Genomic DNA, 17,838 nt, shown 5'->3' with positions numbered 1-17,838 from the left:
TTATTTTAAGGGCTCATCAGCTTGATTGGGTTATCAAGGCAAAGGAGAAGGTGCTCAGCGCCAGCATCCTCCCCATCCAGCTCACCCCTTCCTCCCGGGCTGCCCAAATTCCTTGAATCCTTTTTCAGATGCAAAAGCAGCATCTAACAGCAAGGTGGAGGGGCAAGAGCCCACAGCCCGGGGCTGTGGCTCCTTTGGAAGTGAGCCATGCCATTGCTCATCCCCGGAGCCCTGGGGTGGGGATGCTCCTGCTTCCTGCTGCCCCGGGAACAGCCAGGGTGCTACCCACGACCCTACTGCCCAGCTGGCATGTCCCATCCCCAAGGCTCCCCGGGTAATAGCCTCCTTCAGCGGCAGGGTGTGGAGTTTTCCAGGCACAGACTTGCCCAAAAATCCATTTTTTCCTTTGAATGCTGCTGCAAAGCAAGAGACGAGGCTTTTCTTCTACCTCGACTGGGAAGAGACATACTTTCATTGCAGAACACCCTGAGACAGGGCATGGGAAGCCAAAGATGAAGCAGAGGCTTTGAAACAACCCTTTTCAAGTTGGATTTGAAAGCAACCAAGATGAAATAATCGCAATCAAGAAGCAGTAGAAGTCTGGGGAGGTTTTAGAAATGCCCTCCCAGTGCTCTCTTTTGTCCTCTCTGGTTGCCAATGGAACCTGCAGGCAGCAAAACCAGGACACAGGTGCTGGGTGGCTCTGGATGACTCTGGATGCCTGGCTGCTGAGCCCCAGCCAGCCCTAAAGCTCAGCTTTAGGCTCCCATGGCACATTTAGGAACCTGCTTGGTTTTCACAGCAAAGCCTTCAGTGACTGCCTTGGCATCCTGAACTTTGGGGAGAGCTGTGCTTCACTCCACAGCAAGGCCATGGGCTAAGGATGACCACAGATATTCCTGTGCTGCACAATCTCTGTGCAGCAGCTGAGCAGTGCCTTTGGTTCATTAAGCTCATCAGCTCTGAAATCTCCTTTCCCAGACTAACACCCAGCAGGAACCTCCTTGAAGTCAGTGAGGCGTGGGCAACATCAACAGGCTAAGAACCTCAAAGGCGGCCACAATCTCACCAAAATTGTTTAAGTCCTGCAGAACTTGTTTCGTGCACCCAAAATGGAGCATTTTCAGACACAGAACTACTCTGATCATCTCCATGCTGGGTTAGAGAGGAGACATGGAAAGAGTGGTTGGATTTTATGTGTTCAGCCCTTGAAGTAATGGAAAAAACTACATTTCAGAAAATGGAGAAAGACTTTTATTGTCCATTTTTAAAAGCACAAATCTGTCTATAAAATGTTCAGAATGGACAGGAGAGCAGACCCAGGACCTCCTCACTTCCCTTTAGCTGTGAAGGTTCAGGGCCAAAGGGAGATCCTGAAATGGACTTTCTTCCTTGAAAATTAAAGAACACGTTCCTACCTAATTGTGTGATTCCAGGAACTGACTCCAAGGAAAACACGCAACCAATGCAAGACTCATGATACAATCACGGCAACCCCGTCACTGGCATTTCAGAGGCTGTTCAGAGAGGTTTTTGCATCCAATGCTCCTGACAGTGCTTTGGAAATACAGCTGCAGAGGAGGCTCAGCAGTTTTCCTTTCTCCAGACTTCACAAGATGATGAACTCAAGGAAGCCCTCTTTGATCTGCAGCACAGCACCACTTAGAGTGTGGTCCTTCTGCAAATAAAAGAAAAACCTCAATTCCCTCAGAGAGCAAGGGAAAATTGTGCCACCTGCCACCTCTCAGACATTCCAATCCAGATGGCACTTTTCCCTTGGTGGCACAAGTCACACCTCAGCTGAGACATGGCTTCAGACAAGATCTTTGGCAGCACCTGTGGCACAAACCTGCCAGCTTTGCAGAGACAGGGAATAACACCTGGAGTGGATGTGAATCTTGACTGTTTCCCACACTCTGCATTGGCTCTGCCAGGCGGACACCTGTGAAGACCAGGACAGCCCTCCGAAGCTCCCACTGGCAGCTGGGAATTGCTGACTCCACAAGACAGGCTTGGTCAGAAATCATTGATTTCTACCTTTCAAGCCCAACCAGCCTGTAATAACAAGAGGCACAAAAGCAAATCCAGGGTGCAGTCTCAAGATGTGATGTGTTCACGTAGTTTGCATCTGCAGAGAGAATACAGCAGTACCACCCTCCTGCTATTCACCCTCTGCTGATTCATCCCTGCTCTAAAGGACAGCAGCCACGCTGCCCTTGCGTTTTTCAGAAGAGCCCAGAGAGACCTGGAGGAACTGGCACTGTCATTGGTATGTCTGGGTAGGAAACGTTTTACCTGCAAATTTCAGATCTCCTAACAGTCATAAATGATTACCATGACCCAGGTTGCACAGAGCAGATGCTTTCCAGTCCAGCTCATGTTCCCAACTTTAAGGAGCAGATTGGAGGAGGCCACACCACCCAGATTTGCCACATCATTATTTGGCAGGTGGTTTAATTGCAGCGCATGAAACTGAGAATACCACAGGGATGACAACGGAGCACTCCTCTCTTGCTCTGACAGTAGTCCTGCAACGTAAGCAAGGCCTCACCTGCCAAGAACTGCTGTGCCCAATCACAGGTTCACTGAGCAGGGCTGGATCCATCAGTCCATGGAGCAGACACTGCACCAGGCTCCTTGCTGAGCTCCTCAAGCCAAGCCATGTGAACAGTGGGATTCCCTGCAGGCTCCTTTGTTTTGCTGGAATCAAATAAAATCTGTGATTCCCCTGAGAAGTGGTATTAGTTTCACCTCCAGCAAATTCTCAGACAAAATGGGAGTTTGAGTCAGTCTAGACTTCATGCAAGAGGAAGCTACTGGAAACCCACATCAGGGAGGGAACACAGCCCAAGGGGCACAGCAGGTCTTGTACAGGTGGAGCAAAGGGCTGGAAAACTGAGGCCAAGAGAAACATTCAGAGCAGGAACAAACCACCTGCTCCAGGCCATCAGCACACTTGGCAGGCAAAAGAAGATATCTGTACTCCAGGAGCGTCCTCTATACCCCTGAACCTGCCCAACCATCACCCTCCTGAAGAATAGGAGGAGAACTACTCTATTGTCCTCCTTTTCCCCAAATTTTTGCAGGACCTTATTCAGGAGGCAGCAGGAAGGTGCAAGGCTGGGGCTAAGGGTTTTGTTTGCTCCAGTTTCTAGGTCTCACAGGGTGCCTTTCCCTCCCCCACAGGAGCGGCATCCCAGAGAGTGCCCTGTGCTTTCAAACTCCATCATATCTCATCTGCATTCCTGCCAGGCAATGGCCCATGCTCTGGGCTGAGTGCCAGCAGCTGGGCAGCCCCCCTCCTCTCCTTCCTGCACTCTGAAGAGCTGCTGGTGTTCAGCAGCTCCCCACCAGCTCCTCTTCTTCCCAAGGCTGTGTTAATGAGAGCCTGGACATTGCAGAAGGCCTTGTCTAGGCAGGGCACAGGACAGCTGGAGTAGAGTCAACATTTCAAGTGCTCCAGTGCTCTGCCAGGCTTTTTAGCACGTGGGATGGCTGCAGCTGGCACCACATCCCCAGGGAGGCACCTGGGAGTGGGCTGTGCCTGGGAAGGGAGGCATCAAACAGTCCCACTCAATCCACAGTGCCATGGGAAGGCGGCTGCTGGCCATTGCCCAACCCAGGAGTTTCACCAGGTCCACGGGTGAAATGGCTGTCAGAGCTAACCGTGCTGCCAGGGCTCTGGGAGGAGTTGCACAAACACCACGGGTAGAAAGTCAGTGACAAAGTGAAGCAACGTAGACTTGCAAATGAGGAAATGAGAGCATTCATCACGCTGATTGCTGGGCATCCTGGGCAAGGACAGCAGGAGCAATGCAGCAGTTTGCTGCGTCACCCGCCGGAGCGCCTTGGCAGCATTCCCACCGCTTGAGCCGTTTGTAAAGGAAGCCTCTTCTTCAGCCAGAGAAGCACAGATCAGTTTGGTTTTTTCCCAACATGAAATGCACTCTGAGCCCCTTCCAGGGATGGATGCAAATAGACAATTGTCCAAAAACACAGGATTCGTGGGGTAGAATTGCTGTGGGGTGAGGAAAGGCACGACACAGATGCTCTCCTGGTGCTCACTAATGAGGACACAGAGGCTGCAGCACCACTTTGCCTCAGCCCTTTGGACAGCCAAGGACCCACCACTGTGTTTGGCTCGTCCAACCGCTGAGCTCAGAGGGCTGTGACGTCCTCCTGTCTGTCTGAGGGCTGTGATGGTGCTCCCAGCACACTGAGGACCAGTCCTGCAGCACACCAGCACTGCAGCAGAGCTGCTTCCAAAAGGGAAGCTGAATGCAGCAAGTCCTCCTCCAGCATGAGGTACCTCTGCTAAGGAAAAGCAAAGAACAAATAACTGCAATGGTTTAGTTCACACAGGTGTGTCCCCCCATTTAATACAAACAGCCCTCCCAGGCAGGTGAGCAGCTGACAGTCACAGTGTCCTCCAAGCTGGAAAGACCAATGTTGGGTTTTGTACAGGGTCTGCAGTAAATGGAAAGCAAAGCCTTTTCTGCTGGGCTGTACATTAATAAAAGGCACCAAATCACAGCAGAAGTACTGGAGCAGGAGTGGCTACAGGCACTGAGGAGGCTCAATAAACACCTGTGCTCCCTGGCTCACACCTGCATGCTGCCACTCCATCACCACAGTCTGTGGTTTGGCACTGCAAGTGCTCCACTGTCCTCTTACAGAGCTCATGTGTTAAAGTGAGTTGGGGTTTTCTTTGTCCTGGAAAGAAAACAGCAAAGATTTAGAAAAGTTCCACCAATACATCAAGTTTCCAGGGAGCAATGTTTGCCCCTTGATGAAGAAGGGATCGGTGCTGCTAACAGCAGCTCTACAGAGCTGCACCAATTTAGGAGCCTAATTGAGGGATACAAAACAAGACTGAGGTTCTGAAGAATTTAATTCCAAAACTGTTGTTTAACATAAAAATGTTTTAAACCATCGGTTTTTAAAACATATTTTAAAGAAATATGTGTAAGGAGTAATTTTTCTCCCATGGTGAACTCCTGCAATGATTGCTCAATGCTATTTTCTGGTGTTATTAACAGTCAGCTTTAATAATAAGGAAATTCTAATAAAAGTTATGATTATAATTAAGGCAACTCTAATGGGATTTTGTAGACTGTGATTGGCATCCCAAGTACAGCATCAGACAGAAAGGAGAATGTACAAGGGACAAATCTCCAGGACACCACCAGAATTAGCAACTCCTCGGGTAATTAGAAAGCTCCATTTTATAAAAACCAGGAAACAAGATTAACTTATAAATCAGTTTATTTACAGATTTTGTTCTCTTAAAGTACATTTCAGTTACCAAAGATATTTACACTGGTATACACAGGGACCACCCTGGTTATTTTACAGGTTCTTAATTACAAAAAAACTTCCCCAACCCCTCCACATCCTTGGGTCTGTCTACTGTGCAAAGCTGCTGTGGATGTGAACACGAGCTGAAATTGGCCCAAACCCCAAGTTACCAGGTTATTTACACATACACAGTAAATGGGTTTCTTTTCGGCATCTCCACAACACAGTACACAGGGAGACCGAGCCTCCCAAAAGGCGGCTTTGCAAATGTGTATCAAAAGGCTCTGCAAAATCAAGGAAAAGAAACCCTACTAAATGCAGGTTAATTACAGTATTCCTTTTTCATTTGTATATAATTTTGCATTTAACACTTAAATTACAAATAAGTTCAATAGTTTGATTTTCTCCATTTTAGTTGGTTTGTAAACACTTCAGATGCACTAAATACCTTGTAAGATTCAACTGTTTGTCTGCTGAAAAGTACTTTGTTTTCCTACTATTTTTAAGGTAGCAAAGAGATATGAAAGTTGGAACTGCACACAGTTCCTCACAGAATAGTCACTTAGAAGGTCTCTGTCACTGTGCTACTGAAGGTCTTCTGCAGGTACACACTTATTCAAGTATTGCAAAAAGCTAAGGCCACTTTTTCAAGAAAGGAAAAGGAACAAGATGGGATTTTTCAATCCCTCATTCCACCTTGTGAGCAACAAGCCATCTCTGAAAGGCAGAAGTACTGATATTTCAGGGCTTGGCTCACAGAGCATCCTGCTGTTAGGGAGGTACTTGCACTCTGTGTTCCCACAAGCCTGGGATTTCCCACCTGGCTCTGAGATCCTTCCAAAGGTGGAAGGATGTCCCCAGTGATGACAGCTGCTGCCCCAAACAGCTCACAGGTCTCAGCAAAATGTCCCAGCCTTGAATCTTCTTATGTGGTTGCACTGAGATAACCAGGACGCAGAAATATCATGTTGTTTTTACAAAGGGAAAGTTGGGGAGAAAAACAGAGAATTCAGCCTGTCCAGGCTTCCCCAGATCTCCTCACTACCAGCCTGACCCAGCCTGACCCTTGCTTCACCGCAGTAATCATCAGTCCACAAGTACTCAACCCACTTGAGGTTTTGAACATACACTCAACTCAAAGCAACTCAACACACATGAGGTATTGAGAGGGTAATTCACGTACACTCAAGTCATTTTAGGGTTGCTCCTAGCAAGGATTGCTGCCAAAAAAAAAAAAAAAAAAAAAAAAAAAAAAAAAAATCAGTGATGTCTGCAAAGGAACAAAGCCATTACTTAGACACAGCTTCCTTCTGTCCAACACCTGTTAAAAACAGTTAGTGCTTCTGTGGAGGCTACTACAGCCAAAATGTGACAGGCACACGATCTCTAACAGACCCCCATACCCTGTCAGGCCTGACTGCACAACCTCCTCTCTCCTGCTGGACAGACCAGACACTCCAGGAGCTCCTCAGAACCGCAAAAAGCTCTGGGGATGCAGGACAACCTTCTCAACAATGGCCACAGTATCTACAGAGCAGAACCTCACCTGATGCTCCAGGTACAAACCGACTCTGCAGGTTTCTGTCCTCTTTCCATAATTGCTACCTATAAAAATAGCAATCCTTGCTATTGAAAGAGTTACACCCAGGAAAGAGAATCTGAGGTGGTGACCCAATCAGTGACACCACGCTGGTTAAATCTAGCAGCTTTAGTTTGCTTCTGTCTTAAGCATCCAAGGGTTTCCTGGTTCAGCATCATGACATTTTACATGAACAAATGAATTGCTTGACAAAAAAAAAGCTGAGCAATGCTCCACCAAGACCATTTGACTTCCAGCCAGCCAGAAGGGCCACTACTGTGGGACGGACATGCATATGCCCACTGGAGGTGTCCCTATCCACCATTACCTCCTCCTTGTTTTTCCACTCACAGAGCTCCCATGGATATGGCTCACCACTAACTCACAAGGGAGGTGCTGGCAAGACTGCATCTGAGAATCTGCACGGACCTCTGGCAAATCCAACATTTCCCAGTGCTGTCCCTGAAGAATTACCAGCTGTGTGTCATTGTGCAAAATGCAAATATTCCCATGATAGATTTCAAAAAATCTCAAACAATAAACAACCCAACCAAAAAGGGAAAAAAAAAGAAAAACAAAAAAGAAAAAAAAATGGTGGAAAAGAGAAACCAAACTGGAGCAGTAGCAGAGTTATGCACCAGCAGGAAGCCCAAGAACCAAGCAGATGAATGAAACAGTTGAGATCTCCCCGCCACGCCTGTTGTGGGCTGCAGTATCTTTGGGGCACCTCTGAGGGCTTCAAAGTGTCTGTCTACACTCCAGTGCCTGGAGTATCTGACTTTCCTCTGGGTCTTGTCCCAGGTTAGCAAACAGGGACATCCACTATTAAGGCATCAACTTTCAACCCCAGATTGTCCGTGTTCCTCCAAGAAAAACACAAGAACAGGAAGAACAGGTCAGGAACGAGCACTCAGAACAATACTGCAGATGAATCCAGCACCACATCAACCACATAACATGGTGCAGAAATTCTGGGAAAGGAAGGGAATAGAAAGAGCTGGGAATTTTCACGTGATTTTTCAGCTCAGCCCCTTCAACTCTCCATTGTCTTCAAAGCAGGTGTTTCAGTTTTCAAGCTCTACTCCTAGACCTGTCTTTGCATCCCACCCTTGGTCACTGAGGCTTGGCTCTTCCTACCTTCACTCCCCTCGTATCTGCCTCCTGAAGCTGGAGGGTTTGTGCGAAGAATATGGGGCTCTGGAAGTTTCCAAACCAGATACTCTCTCAAGTTCGTCTGTCTCAAAACACAAGACAGTGCTGCCAACTGCACAGGACACTCTCCTGTAATCCACTTAATAAATTATCTGAAAATAAATAAAAAACTCACAAGCACAAAACATGCAGACAGTCAAGCACCAGACACCGCTTTCTTTGGTGAATACACTCTGTTCTCTAAATTGTTCAAGTAACAGCTTCTCCAATTCATTAGGTGACAGTAAGGGAGAAAGCTGAGGGATTGAAGGCCAAATTTTTGTGAGGAAATATTTTCCACTCCTGCATGTCTCGTGCCTGAGAAAATCCTGAGTATCCATTATCTGGGAGCAGCTGGTGCTCCAGGAAGAGAAGTGCTACACGGTAGGAGGAACGTTGTCCACGGGCTCATCTTTTGCACTTGACATTAGGCAGGCTTTATCTGGCTCTGCCTCTGAGCAAAGCAGCAAGAATTTTTTCAATTGTAGGCAAGAAGCAACATCATCTAATTTCCCTGGACTGGGCTGGCACCGTGCTCAGTACCACATCACAGAAGAAAGAGGAAAACCAGCTTCACAGAGAGGTGAATTAAACAGGCTCTGAAGCAGAAGGAACTGATGCACATTGTTAGGGCTGCAGGAGAAGATGTGTTAAGATTATAACGCTGTTCAGTATGGTAAGTCTCTGTTTATGACCAAAACCTGACCAAACTGTTGCTTCTCCAAATTACTCACATTTCTAAAGACAAGTTGAGTACTGATGGCTGACCACCATTCCAGCAGAACAGCCAATGTCCCAACTTAACCCAACCTTTTCAGGGAACAAGCCAAACATGTCAAAGCCCCAGGCCGGGGCTCTGGGCAGCTGCTGACAGTTATGTGACATAACTGCATTGGCACATGAACAGTCTCGAGCACTCCTCAAAGCAGCCTCAAGTGAAGGATCAGCTTGTTCCAAACAATAAATCTGGTGTGAGGTCTTGGCAGCCAGTTGAGGCTCTTTTCATCCCATCTGAACTGCCTGGGAACCCCACAGGTGGAAGTCCAGCTGCAGCACGTGCAGGGAGGAGAGCAGGTCAGGAGTCAGAGAGGCCATGACTCCGTGGTTGGCAGCTCTGAACTCACTTCAGCACTGTCAGACAAGCAGCAGCCTCCGCTGTTTCTCATTTATCTGGTTCAGTACATCAACAGTGTCTCTGATTAAGGCCTCGAAGATCCCATCTGCCAACTGCATCTTTACACACAGCTCATCCTCGTCGTAGTTCACCCACTGTGCTTCTTCCTCGTGGAGCTCCTGCACCTTGGAGGGTAGAAAGGCAATACAAACATTACAATTCTGTTGCTTTAAAATAATATTACCTCAAAATTCCAGAAAGAGTCCAAAGCAGAGTGTATCTGCCAACAACATATCTGTCTCTGTAAGAGATCACAGAAAATGCTTGGAACAGCAAAACGAACACAGATCTGTTTGAACCAGGCTATTTCACTGTATGAATGTTTTCTACTTTTCACTGTAGCATCCACTTTAAAGGCTTTCATGTTCCTGCACAAGTTTTTCACTTGAAAGGACTCAGCTAATGGGATATTCTTGGCCAACAGCAGAAGCTTTATTAATTAATTAGTCCCTAATTATGTTTTTGCGAGAAGCTGATTCCATGAGGCTTAAATTGGTAAGAAATTATGGAAAGGCCTTGAACAGGGAAAGGGGAAAAAGAAAAGATTTCACTGCAGTTCAGTTTATAATATAATAGGAAAACTTAAAGGAAACAACTAACTTCCAATTCTTCTGCATAGGAAGGCAAAATACTTCCATGTGTTGTAAGACAGCATTACAACTCATTTGCACAGAATACTCCACGCTTCGCTGGATTTGACAGCATTACTACAAATGGAATTTTGTACCAGTACATTTAAAGAGTACTTATTTCCTTCTATTATTAAATTGCTCACAAAGAAAATCCCCTTTTACTGCTCACTGACAAATAGATGGTTTAGTATCAGACCGAAATATGTAATTTCATTCAGCAAATCAAGTCTTATTGAGAGTCTCTCCAAACTGGACATTCTCAATTAAAGTTATTAAAATTTTGTCTTATTGACCATTTCAGTATTACAGACAAACCTTAACACAGCTCAATTTTTTTTAGAAAAGAAGGAATGAGTGCAAACATCACTCATATTTTAAATTACAAAGAAAACCTGTTGAAAGCTCTGTCTCTGCTCAGCTTCAGCAGAAACCTCCTTTGCCCATAAATCTTACACTCTGAACTCAAAATACATTTATAGTGTAGAAGTGGGGCAGACACTTACTCACGGCCAAACTAAGGTTAAACATACTGAAAAATCCAGTAACCCAGGATCAGTATGTAACAGTGCTGTTTTCTCAGCCAGAACATGAACTACAGCCCCAACACACTCTCTTCCTTTAGCCTGAAGCTAAACCTCCCAGAAACTGGTCTGTTTTGAAGCTGACAGCTGCTGTGGCACAATGATGATTCAATAACCCCAGCACAGTATGAAGCCCAAGAAAAGGCTGCTATGGGAACCCAGGGAGCTGGCACTGCTGCAGGGGCTGCAGCCATTCAGAAGGCCCTGGTTAGACACGGGGCTTCAGGCTGACAAGCTCCTTTTTCTCCCTCTTAAGAGTGTTTGGGGAGAGAGGCAGGGACCTCATCCTGCAAACAGCTTTGGAAGAGTCACGCTGCCTGCTTACCAATCTGTGCTACCACAGCCAATCTGTGCAGCCTCTTTCCCACAGAGCTGTCAAGGACCAGGCATTAATGGCTTCATTAGCTTGTTACTAATAAGGAAGAAGCAACACTGTTTGCAATCAAACTCTGAAGGAGTGCTGTAGGTGAAAAGTAATTTAAATGGAAAGCTAACAAGTGGTAGATAATTGGGTGTGGGTTTGTGTGGGGGTGAATATCTGAAAGAGACTCCTGAACTCTCACACAGTAATGTGCTGCCTGCAACCAAGTATGTGCTGGTTGTAAATTCTGATAAAGCAAACAGCAGCCTGTCCCAAGTCCTCCCATCAATAAAGAGGCATAAGATAGAAGCAGCAATTTGCATACCGATCATGTGCTGTGTGTCTGCTTCATAGACTATTTAGACAAGGAAAAGAAAGAGACAGGGGTCATGAAAAGAAGAGGTAATGCTGAAAAAGGATTCCCTAAAAGCAGAAGTGATTTGGGAAAAAACAACAGGGGGCTCAAAGGGTGAAGGTGAAGATAGCTGCTGCAGGAAAGATCATGGAAATAGGGACAGATCCTGAGGATGAAGGAAGTGGGTGGAGACAAACGCCACGGGATGCCCAGGGACCTGGGCTGGTGACATCCAAGGCAGGTAACCTGGAGCAGCTGTACCACAGTGACTGATGGGATTTTCTGCCCCACCCTCCCAGGCCAGCAGCGACTCCACTGCTGAAAAGTGAAGTCAAGACTTAGTGAAGGTAACACTGGGGGTGGGGGAAGAGAGTGAGCAAAATAATCAAGCAGGTTAAAAGTCCTGATCTCACTGACCTTGAACAAACCCCAATATCCAGATCCATACTAAGGTGCTGTTTATTCTGTCTCCCTGACAACTGTGTGATGAGACAATTTCTTTACTGTGCTCTAGCAGCAAAAAGACATATATGGGATCAAGAAGTAAAAGTAAACAAGAGAGGAGAAAGTACTTGTTCCAGGCAGAGAAAAGGCTGGATGTTTAATAGCACCAGAAAGAAAAACAGTATCAATGATTAATTTTCTCTTGCCTGTATCATTCCCCCCTCTCTCAGAGGCAGAGTGCACAATTTCCTTTGGCATTAGGAGGACTTCCTCAAGCATACTTTTAGAAAATTGCAAGAATGTGCAATTTGCAGCTGCAGGCAAGTCTTGTTTATGGTGTATTCAGAACACGTGTGGAAACTGCTGTGCTGCTCTGCAGCCCTGGCTGCAAAGGGTTGAGCACCATCTGAGCCAAGGCAGTTGCAACTCCTTTGTCTGGCAAAGGTTTGATCCATTTTTTGTGTTATCACAAACTGCTTCTAAGTAATTGAGACCGTTGCTTTAATAGTTGACAACTGTCATGGCTTGCATGGGAATGTGCTTTGCCTTGTCTTCAGTCCTTTGCACTTTCTCATGACAAAAGTAAAACTTCACATATTTGACACCAGGAAGCAAGATCTCTATACCAGAAAGAAACTTCACTTCACTTGGGTAAAGTCAGGAAAACTACAGTTTTAATGAAACTGAATTCCATCCTACATGAAAAGATAAATAGTGATGAAATGCAGAAGGCTGTGTGGTTTTTTTTCTCTGTGCCTTTTTTTTTGTATGTACGCTTCTTATTTTAAAAAAAAGGTGGGGGGGCATGCACGCAAAAGGAAAACCAGGAGATAACATGGTCAGATGATCCTGTTGGCCATCTAGTAAATGTCACAGCACCTAAAAACCACACATAAAGTAATATAATCAGAAGGAACTTTAGAGAGTGACTTAGCATGTTTTGATTTCTTGAGATTCCTGTTTGAATCCATGAATATCTCTAAAATAAACTACATTTAAGTAGTTCAGTAGACTATTTGTGAAACTGAAAAGAATAAGCATCCAGATATAAAGTAGTGTCTTGGAGGAAGGCCAGCAGGAGGAAGGCAGGCAGGTGCATTCTCACAGCCCTTTGCTCTCAGAGTGCCTGGAAACCTTAAGACACAGCATACAAGCAGCCTTTCAGTCTCTTCTTACTGAGCACTCCCCTTGGGCTTAGATCAGGAGTGCTGCAGCAGTGGCACCTCCAGCTTTCCAATTAAGCCAGCTTGGTAGGAACAGCCCTGCTTTGTTGCAGAGTTTGTGCACAGAGAGAACATTTTGGCTGTTAAATCAACAGGTCAGAAGATCAAGCACTTTTCAGCACTCTGCTGGCAGGCTCCTCAGGTGTGAAAACCAAACACAGAGGTTTGGCAGTATCATGTGAGCTCCGCTTTCTCAAGCTCCAGATAAAAGAGTAGGGGGGCTGGCAGGGAAAGCAGTGGCAGAGTTTGTTCTAGCCCCATGCAAATAGATCAGCACAGGGAGTTCTGGCTGAAGACCCAAGTGGAAAAAAAGGAGTGGAAACAACCTATTGTCAGCACCTGAACTTAAATAAGGAGGTATGAGGGTTCTTGGTGTAGTTTAAAAACAGGTTTTGAAAGATGCTGGCAGCCCTGATGTACCAAAATTCTGCACAAAGCACAGACAGCACACATGTGATAAAGGAAGAATGCCATGGACAAGAAGGGAAGAAAGCAAACACTGAGACATTCCTTTAATTTGATTTTCAACAAACTAGCTTTTCATAAATGCGAATCTCCTGTACTTGTTTACTGAATGGCAAGATTTGCTGTAAATGTTAGTAACTGGAGAAAATATCCAGCAGATCAGAGGGACCCTGAAAAATCCCCATACAAATACTTTCTGAGGACAGAGATTCCTAATTGAAGACAAAAAGAATGCTGCAAAAAGGAGAAAAGGAAGATGTTCTTTTGTCACTGGCACTAAAACATGACTCACCACATTGCTGTCAATGCTGGGAAAGCACAGACCGAAGTGAAAATGCAACTAAAAGTGCAACAACTGGAGGAAGCAAAAAAGCTTAAGGCAGAACAAGGGGGCAAAGGATTAATCTATCCTGTTCCCCCCTGTGACAGCCAACCCACAGGTCCCAGTGTCACTGAGATCACCAGTGCTGCTTCTCTCTTCCCACAGGAATGAACCTTCCACTGGGAATAGGGCTTAATGTGATAAACCCAGAGCAGTACATCCAGGCATAATCAGGGAGTGAATTAGTTCAATAAAACAGCCTGGCATTTGTTTCTGTGCCTACAGAAGAAATAAAAGTCACATCCAGCACCTGGGTCAGACAGTATTGGACACTCAGGTGTGTTCAGTCTTCTCAATATCACTAAAATACACTGTAGTCTCAACAGAAAACTGTGAGGGAATGTTTTCATTTTAAGGTTAATTTGACTTAAAATGGAAATGAAGGAACTGGGAAGAAACTGTGCTCTAAGTTTAAATGCAAGTAACAGAAGCCTAAGAATGTTCATCTCTTCTTTAAAAAGATGATGTTTTGTTTTAACAGTCGTTGTCTTTACAAGCATCAAAAGAATGTGGAGAATCAATCAGCTCATGTATGTATTCATATGACATCCCCTACATGCTGCATTGGTGTATACTGGCTACATCTTCACAAAAACTGGAACTAAGTATTTTGAATTGTGATTTTCAAAGACAATTCTACAGCACCTAAACTTACAAAAAACATCTCATCTTCTCTTTTAGGAAATTGCTCTCTTGTCCTACTTTCAGCACTTTCAGCAAAATGTGGAGAATCCTAAAAAACTGCCCTCTCAATTTAGGGCTACCCCTGGGGATAGGCAGCAGGTCTTGCATCTGCTGTAAATCCTCTTCTGGCCTCGGATCTGTGTTACCACAGAATTCATGACCTTAAGCTGGGGTTGACTAGGAGACAGAGAAAGCTGTCCAGATACTTCATGCTTCATAGAGATTTCAATAAAATAAGGCAAGAGAAATTGACCACTATCTCCTCTTAGGTTTTCAGTTAGAAGTTACCCTGGCAGTGCCTCACATCACAGTATAAATTTGTAAGAAATACCTTATTCCTACAGCATGGCATGCTGCAACCTTCACTTAGTTATTCCCAGTTATTCAGCTGAAGTTTTATTACTGTATTCTTGTGAGAACAAAATAAAATTAAACACATTATTTATTAGGCCAAAGATGTCAAAGCTCCATTAATCTTTGATGTCTGGGTCTGCATGTAAATCACAGACTGGATTGTCTGAACTTCAAACCTCCCCTGAAGCAGTCTGGATGCCTTCAACTAGAACAAAATTTTCCAGTCAGGACTCTTTCTTTCTAGCTATGTTGCAAAAAAATTAGGAAGTTGGTACACATATGAAATAGCTGTAATATTAGTTCCTTTGGGGATCTAAACATAGAACTTTTTTGTGCATGCTTTAACAACTTCTACATCCCAGAATCAAGTGTATCATGATGTACTGGGATCTATAAATAGATATTCTATTTACATATAGTTAAACTATATGTAAAATATAGTTTTACATATATAAATAGATATAAATAGATATTCCATAAATAGATATTCTATTTACATATGGTTAAACTCCTGTGTTGGAAAACCTTCAGTGATGGGCAATTAAAAGACCACAGGACCCATGACTCCAAATTTGTGTGTGCTCATTGTGTGGAATCAATTCCAGGTGTAATTAAGTGAAGCACAGTGTTAATGACGACTCATATTCTCAAGCAGAACCTTCACTATCATTACAGCCAATAAAGATGTTAATCATCCTGGCAATACAGGCCAACAAAATAACTTTCAAAAACCATATACAGCCAAACATGCTCCATTTTAGGCAATTTTAACACTGCCCCAGTGGCAGTTGCATTCACTAGTTTAATTACATTCTCTGTATCACTGTCTCAAATTAAATAATACTACTTCAAAATAAAAACATTTTAAATTAAAGTAAGAGGAAAACCATTATTCCCTTCTCAAAGAAAAAGTTTACTCTCAGTCAAGTATCACTGTTTCCTTCTGGAAATTCATGCTTTAAACTTTTTGGGAGTGAGCGAATTTATACTGCAGTCAAATGAGTAGGCAGGATTAACTCAAGTCACCTTCCCTCACTGGAAATGGACTTCTGACACCTCATGGACACTTTGTATTTTTTAAACAGCATGACTGAATACTGAAAATACCCTCATATGCCACACGTCAGTCTGGTGGACAGCACCTGACAGGATTGCTTATTTTCATCCCCTTACCAGTATGTGATCCACCCGGTCTCGTTTCTTCCGCCCAAATTTCATCATCTTCTGCCAGTCTGTTTTGTGATTAGGCTCTTTCCTCAGGCTGAACAACTTCAGTACTTCAGCTGCAATGAAGTTCTGCAGAACAGTAAAGATGTGATTTATTGCATTTGAGCTAAGAAATTAAAGACGTGCACAAAACAGCTCCCCTAGAAAGTCACATTATAGAATTCACATCAGCTGGCAGGACAATTATTAAACCCAGAAGTGGGGGGGAAAAACAAGACAACCACTGCTGTAACAACCTTGAGAACAGACACTTTCAACACTCTCAACACTACACAAACAGAAGATTCTGACAATTTATTTTATGGGAAAATATTAAAGAAAAGCAGGGTGGGAATTTGGTGTCCTTGTCCTGTGCCCCTGCTGTCCCCAGCCACACGCTTTTGAAAGTCTTCTCAACTAACAGAGTTATTTAGATACTATTTCTTTCTTTGCTTTGCTTTTGTAGACAGTTAACATGCTGTATCTTCAGCAGGTTAATCAAAATTTAGTCAACTCCCTCAATTTCAGAAGAAACAGTGCAGGTGGGAGTTTTTATTTTGTGTCCTGATGAGCCATATGGAAGGTTTTTGTGGAGGGCTTTAAAGGAGATAGGTTTTTTCCCAATGTCCAGCCTTGCAAGTTTAACCTACATCCAGTCAGGATCTCATTTGTCCCCCAGGCTCTGTGATCTTGTCCTTCCTTGAGCACTACCACCAATAACATGGAGACCTCCTCTGGGGCTTGTCAAATACAACAATGCCCTCACTAGTCAAATTTTGGGTTCCTCTGGGCAGCTCCTGCTGTCCTCAGAGAGACTGGCATAGGTGTGTGTGTCTGAGTGAAAAATCTAGCTCATCCCATTTGGCCCAACCCTACCGTTGGATCCATTCCAATTTAGCCATACAGTGCTCCGCAGAAATCTGCTACAGCAGCAGACTGTCAGCATACCAATTTTATAAGATCAAGGTCATCCTGGCAGTTCTGTACAGAGGACTGAGGTTTAAAAACAACCAGGAGCAGTCATAACGACAGACGGGCCAATCTGTTGAGTAAAAAAGGACTATTCTGACATGTTTTCTTTCAGGCTGGTAATCTCCTTTCTTTTCTCAACTCATTTCTTGCTGGGTATAGCTCTCATGATATTCTAACACCCAGCCAAATGCCAGTTCAGTGTTTTTCATCTTACTTTCCCTGATCAATAAAGATTTCTTCCTACCTTGATTTCATCCAGATCATTTGGATCTTTGACTCGGCGAAAATAAGCAGACGCAATCCTACATGGCTTCATCCAAATAGGCTGATTCAAATTAGGATCCTCAGCAAAGATTTCCCCAAAGATCTCTCTTGTTAAATCAAATACCACCTGAACAAAGGAAGAAGTAAAAGTTATGGCTTCTTTTGTCCATGATAGACTTTTAAAGGCCAAGACCAAAATGTCTGCAGACCGTACCTTTCTATAAACCTGCTTGTTTATGGTGTCTGTGTCCTGCTCTTGGAGGGTACCACTAAGATCTGTTTTAAGGCTGCAGCTTTGAAGATCGTGACCCAACTCCTTCAGTTTCCAGAGTTCCTCAGCTGCTGCATGCACCATCCCTTCCACCTCCACTGCAGTATGAGGGACGGCCAGAGTCTCCTCGCTGGGCTTTGTGGGCACCTTCTGCGGCTCTGCCTGGGGCAGCACTGCTGCCTCCTCAGCTTGCTTCTGCTGCAGCTTACGGGAACTCAGGCCATAGTCCTCATCAAACCAGTCCTGATCATCCCCCAGCACACTCAGGAACTCCTGGTTGAGCTCCAGCTCTGCCAGTCTCTTGGCAAGCTCCTCCTGGCCACTGGCACCAAACACAGGACTCTCCTGCAAATCAAGAGCCACAGAATAAACGTGAGAGTGTTGTCACACTGTTGTCTCACT

The 17,838-nt window shown here is 44.7% G+C and overlaps 1 protein-coding gene across 3 annotated transcripts in view; it reads right to left on the bottom strand.

The window, feature by feature from the left end:
• Nucleotides 1–5,247: 5,247 nt before the first annotated feature.
• The window catches only part of CEP350 (centrosomal protein 350), a 57,756-nt gene continuing 45,165 nt past the window's right edge, over nt 5,248–17,838 (bottom strand). For all 3 annotated transcript variants that reach the window (XM_083868038.1, XM_083868040.1, XM_083868039.1), the window contains exons 33-36: nt 17,380–17,781; nt 17,146–17,292; nt 15,897–16,019; nt 5,248–9,367 (exon numbers count right to left, since the gene is read on the bottom strand). In XM_083868038.1, the coding sequence (XP_083724164.1) occupies nt 9,203–9,367; nt 15,897–16,019; nt 17,146–17,292; nt 17,380–17,781 (837 nt within the window). In that variant the 3' untranslated portion in view covers nt 5,248–9,202. The remainder of the gene's footprint in view (nt 9,368–15,896; nt 16,020–17,145; nt 17,293–17,379; nt 17,782–17,838) is intronic.

Source organism: Zosterops lateralis (genome assembly GCF_965231275.1).
Source record: "Zosterops lateralis genome assembly, chromosome: 9".
In the NCBI taxonomy this organism is placed as follows: Eukaryota; Metazoa; Chordata; class Aves; order Passeriformes; family Zosteropidae; genus Zosterops; species Zosterops lateralis.
Note: the sequence above shows the minus strand (reverse complement) of the source record. Positions and strands in the feature narration are given on the sequence as shown.